Source organism: Gekko japonicus, unplaced genomic scaffold, assembly GCF_001447785.1.
Source record: "Gekko japonicus isolate JY-2015 unplaced genomic scaffold, Gekko_japonicus_V1.1 scaffold391, whole genome shotgun sequence".
Lineage (NCBI taxonomy): Eukaryota > Metazoa > Chordata > Lepidosauria > Squamata > Gekkonidae > Gekko > Gekko japonicus.
Window position 1 is genome coordinate 627,537 of NW_015174286.1, and position 5,851 is coordinate 633,387.

The 5,851-nt window shown below is 44.9% G+C and overlaps 1 protein-coding gene across 1 annotated transcript in view; it reads left to right on the top strand.

Annotated features, from left to right (window-relative positions):
• Positions 1-5,851, top strand: part of LRRC1 (leucine rich repeat containing 1) — a 172,240-nt gene that overhangs the window by 58,851 nt on the left and 107,538 nt on the right. The window contains exon 2 of the mRNA XM_015423981.1: positions 1,514-1,631. Within this exon, the coding sequence (XP_015279467.1) occupies positions 1,514-1,631 (118 nt within the window). The remainder of the gene's footprint in view (positions 1-1,513; positions 1,632-5,851) is intronic.

Genomic DNA, 5,851 nt, shown 5'->3' on the forward strand with positions numbered 1-5,851 from the left:
GAAGAGCGTTGTGTAACCCAACTTCCCAACACAGACCGAGAGGGGATGGCAGGCACAAGTATGCATGCTCACTTCAATCACCCTTAAAGTTTAGGACCGGGAAACTGAATACTGGCAGGTTGACCTTCAGAAAGACCAACTGCTCAACTGTCCAGGGGAGCAGGTGTGAACGATGCGAGCAGAAAATGTCGCCCACATGGGAAAAAACGTGCTCACTTTGCACGCTCATTGGAGTGCATGTGAGGAGCTTCTGGACCACTTTAGAGAGGTCCGGCCAGACCGCCTCCTTCATGGCCCCGTAGATCAGTGGACAGGTTGCCTGTGACTTGTAGGGCTCCAAAAGGTACTCCCTCACCATTGCAGCCGCTGTGTCCTCTCTCGTGCGGCAGCTGCTCCCAGGAGGGGGCGGGCTAAAAATCCGCCCGATGACTGCCATCTCAACAGTCGTGGTGGTGGGAGCTATTCCTATTTGGGGCAGCCATTTGGATCTGTGCAGCTTCTGAATCATTAGATAAATTATTAACTCAATTCCTGCATCAAATTTTGGGAGTACCTAAGTGCATGGCGGGAGCTGTTCTTAGGTGGGAACTAGCACAAAGTTCCCTAGAACTTAGAGCTTGGTTGGCTGCTTTCAGACTAAGGCTAAAGGTTTGTTTTTCTAGTCCATCGTCAGGGAGTTTGATATATAGACTGAAGGAGGATAATTATAGAACAACCTGGTCAAATCAAATAGATGAGAAATTGAACCTCCTCGGCCTCCCGATATCAACGATCAAGACTTTATCTCAGCAAGAAGCATGGAGACAGATCAGATTGAAGGCAGGAAACTGGGATAGGGCCAGTACCGCCGCACCTGCCAAGCAGGTATGTTCTCCCCTAGCTTTGGGGATCCCTCCTTCATTGACCCATTATATCTAAGCCACCTTACCACCCCCTCTCAAAAGCAAAAGATTTGCTTTTACTCTTGCTAGATTAAACGCTGTACCGTCTGCAGAATTAATGGGATGCTTTTCACGAACTCCGTTTTCAGATAGGCTTTGTACCTGTACTTCTGGCAAGATTGAGACGTTGACACATCTTCTTTTGTTTTGTTCTCATTGGTTAGCTCTTAGGTCATATTGGATATATCCACTTCTGTCCAAATACCACCTTCCACTGAAGCCATGGGTGACCTCTTATCTGCTGTCAGACATCGATCTGATAATTACCGCTTCAGTAGCAAAATATTTAGCTATTTTAATAGCATTGAAGCGTAAATAATTGCTACTAAGATAAAGTTTACATTTTTGGTTTTGTTTTATATTTCAAATTTTTAATACGGCTCATATTTTTAACTGGATTTGAATGTATAGTTTTGAACTCTCACTTTGGTATTTTATATGTATGTTGCTTGTTGTGGATGTGCTTGAGACCATTGTCATATGAGCTGAAATAAACTAACTAGCTAAAACAATGGCAATACAATCAAGACCAAATTACCACTTACTTAATGCAGAATTATTTTCTTTTTCAGCCTTTTTTTCAGCTTGTAAAATTACGAAAGCTTGGGCTCAGTGATAATGAAATTCAGCGACTTCCTCCAGAGATAGCAAACTTCATGCAGCTCGTGGAACTTGATTTGTCTCGAAATGGTAAGCTAGAACACATACCTGTTGTATGGAATTCTTTTATAGTTTAACTCAAGATGAGGAAAGCATAGATGTCTCAATACAGGAACTTTTTTTTGCCAAACACTATTTATTCACATAATTATACATTAATTATCTCGAGTATATGAAGAGTTCTTCAGGGGCTGTGTTCATTAGAAACAAAAATCCCCTTCTGACGTTCAGAGTTCTTTTCTTGAAAAAAGATTAAAATTTTCTGCATGAGATTTTTTCACTTGGAAACTCATATTTAAAATTCCATGTTAGATTGCATCCGTAAGTCAAAAGCATGCTAATGAAGTACCCTTCATGAGCTTTGGTGTTGGTGGAAAGTGCCATCAGGTTGCAGCCGACATGATGACCCTGTAGGGTTTTTGAGGCAAGAGATGTTCAGAGCTGGTTTGCCATTGCCTGCTTCTGTGTAGTGACCTTGGACTTCCTTGGTAGTCTCCCATCCAAGGACTAACCAGGGCCAACCCTGCTTAGCTTCTGAGATCTGACTAGAGTGGGCTAGCCTGGGCCATCCAGATCAGGGCTGGGTTAGCCTTGCAACTGGATAAAAAAAGCTAGACTAGTCTGAACTCTCCCTGTATGAGTAAACTTTGCAATTGGAAGAACTAAGTTTCTTTGCTGAAAATTTGAATGGACTTCATGCATTACTTTATTTACTGAATTTATGCCCTAATTGGGGACCCATAGCAACTTCCAGAGTTCTTTTCTCCCCAGTTTTATCCTCACAAGTGCTTTGTGAGGTAGGTCAAGCTGAGAGACTGGCCCAAGGCCACCCAGCAAGCTTTTCATGGCTTCGTGGGGATTGAACCTAGGTCTCCCAGGTCCTGTTTTGACACTCTAACCACTACACACACTGGTTCACACAAAGGGCCTCTTAAAATCATCTCTTAGTTCTGGCTTAGTCCCTTTGTCATATAGCAGCTGTCACTCATTTTACTTCCCATAGGACAGCAGATGCTACTAGCAGTTTGAGATGTTGGCACAAAGAATTTTCATGTGTTGCAAACGTCAACAATATCTGTCTGGTGGAATAAAAATATAACATTCTTCCAAGGAGTTCTGGGTGGCATTTATAGCTCTCTTTCTGCCTTTTATCCCCACACTAGGCTAGACTAAGAATTTGTGAGTGGCCCAAGGTCACCCAGCGAAGTTCCATGACAGAGCAGGGATTCAAAGCTGGGTCTCCTAGATCCTAGTTCGACACTCCCAACCACACTGTCTTTTTGTGATGCAGATGTACCCTGTGGTGACTGGTTTTACCTGTAAGAATACTTGCTAGGAAAAGCAATTGTATACAAAACTCAGTTCTGGCTGCCTCTTGTATAGGCAAGCCCTTATAATTTTATCATTTCAGCACTTTTGGCTTTCCAGAAGTGTAATGTCAAGGAATGGAAAAAATAAATGGATGGAATATTGGCTGCTTTGAGGAGCTAGGTATCTGAGACTAGCAGGGGTCATTTCGTAGAAAAAGAGCTAAGGGAACTCATTAGCATAACTCATTAGCATATGCCACACCCCCTGACATCACCGGAAGTGTGTCATATGAGGGGCCCGGCGGTGAACCTGCAAGGCTGACGGGAGTACAAGGAAGCCCCGCAAAGGCCCTCCCCGGCCCCAGGCAGGCAGGGGTGGGGAGAGGCAGGGAGGAAGCAACTTACCCTCCCTCTTCTCCTGCCTCCTCCTGGCTGAATGAGGGCCGGAAGCGGGGCGGCCGGAAGCAGGTGCCCCGCCCCTCGTACCTCACCCAGGAAAACTGCGATCCCCCGCAATCCCCCCCGAAATGACCTCTGGAGAGTAGTGAATTCTTGCTTCTTTGGCGTATTTCTGCATACAAACACTCTGGAGCAGAGACTGCACAATGTATCTTCAGTATGGTCTTAAGGGCACTTTCCCAAGGAAGTTTCTCACTGATAATAGATTTAAAAAAAAAATCATAATTAAAAAAAATTATATTAAGAAACTGCTGTTTGGGAGCTTGAGAGACTGGAAACTAGCTGTCTGGATGCCTCATAGGCTTGCCAGGTCTCCCACTATGTTTGGAGGCCTCCTGCTGGCTGCTCTTGTGGCCTGCCGCTACTCTAAGCAACAGTAGGAGAAGAAAAAACTCTGGTGTTGCATGCAGCATGATGTCCTATTGCTCTAAGAATTACTTGCAACTCTGTGATTCTATCATAGGGTTTCCAGGGATTCCTAGAGCAACAGGTCATTGCTTTCAGTTGTGACATCATGGTGCATGCATTGCCCTCTCCCATTCCCTCCCCCAAGTTCCCACCAGTTGTCAGTCCTGTGGTGGCAACTGTACTCCTCAATCATGAAGCTAGGCTCATTTTGGTCACTTGCTGTATATCAACAAAAATGATCTCATGAAATAGTTGACAGTACAAAATAGAAAGAGGAATTCCAGTGCACTCTGAGTTCCTTGGAGAAGGGTGGGATAAAGTGTAGTCCCTTGCAGTCATTTCATGCCTGGGAGAAAGAATTTAGATGAGGTGTTGACAGAGATGGGGGGGGGAGTGGTAAGGGACCAGTCCTCACAATAGTTTCATACAGACTTCAGGTCACTGTTTTGGACAAACTCTTCCCCTCTAGAGATAGCCACAAGGCTTTACAGTTATGCTCAGCAGGTTGTACTTGAAAAGCTCTGCTCACATTTCAGTTTCAAGCAAAGCCAAAGTAGCTGGAGACAGATAGCTGCCCCCCCCAAGCGAAATAAAGTAGAACTGGTTTGTTTTGCTTTCTTGGCAGCAGCTAACTGCTGCTACTTACAGAAGAGGTGGTAATAGGGTAGAAGTGAGAAATGGCCTAACCCTTGGAAATCCCTAAGAAGGGAGAAATAAAGTTCTTTAGATTGTAGCCTCTTTGATAGATTCTTGCCTGTGACAGAACAGTATGTCTCATACTACTGTGGTACCTCTCGTACTACTGCATGATGTCTTCATCCCCTTATTTCCTTTGCCACATTAAGTACCTGCCTAATTCATAAGGCATGCTAATGTTTTGATTTAATTGTATTATACTTTATTATACATTGAGCTTACAACTCTTTTCCATTATCCGAATAGTCCCCTCAAGTCACTGCACCAGCATAGCTATTGTGTTCTGCATTTGGTCATTCTCTAAAGGACTTGGTCAGTATTGTTTATAAATGATCTGCCACTTTTGTCCCCCCCCCAGTGTCTTAAATTTGAGAGGAGTATCATCAGCATCCGTGAGCACACATATGCACACACACACTGCACTTATAGAATCATAGAGTTGGAAGGGGCCTCCAGGGTTATCTAGTCCAACCACCTGCACAATGCAGGAAATTCACAAATCCACATCTGCAGTGACCACTGTTCCACGCCCAGAAGATGACAAAAAATCTCCAGGATTGCTTCCTGACCCCAAAGTGGCAATCAGCATTTCTCTGGGCGTGTAAAAAAGGGCCACAAGAACTAAGCACTGAGGCAACCCTTCCTGCCCTCCCTCTCATGATCTCCCTAAGTTCACAGAATCCTCATTGCTGGAAGATGGCCATCTAGCCTCTGTTTGAAAACCTTCAAAGAAGGAGAGCCTACTACTTCCAAGGAAGCCTGTTCCACTGAGGAACCGCTCTAACTGTCAGGAAGTTCTTCCTAATGTTTAGCCGAAAACTCTTCTGATTTAATTTCAACCTGTTGGTTCTGGTCCAACCTTCTGGGACAACAGAAAACAACTCCACACTATCTTGTAGATGACAGCCCTTTAAGTACTTGAAGATGGTTATCATATCACCTCTCAGTTGTTTCCTCTCCAGGCTAAACATACCCAGCTCCTTCAACCTTTCCTCGTAGGACTTGGTCTCCAGACCCCTCACCATCTTTGTTGCTCTCCTCTGGACGTGTTTCAGCTTGCTTATATCCTTCTTAAATTGTGCCCAAAACGGAACACAATACTCGAGGTGAGGTCTAACCAGAGTAGAGCAAAGTTGTACCATCATATCTCATGATCTAGACACTATACTTCTGTTGATACAGCCCAAAATCGCATTTGCTTTTTTAGCAATCACATCACACTCAGAGGTCATTTCGGGGGGATCGCGGGGGATCGCAGTTCCCCCGGGTGAGGTACAGGGGGCGGGTGCTCATGATGAAGCCCCGCCCCCTGCTTCCGGCCACCCCGCTTCCGGCCCTCATTCAGCCAGGAGGAGGCAGGAGAAGAGGGAGGGTAAG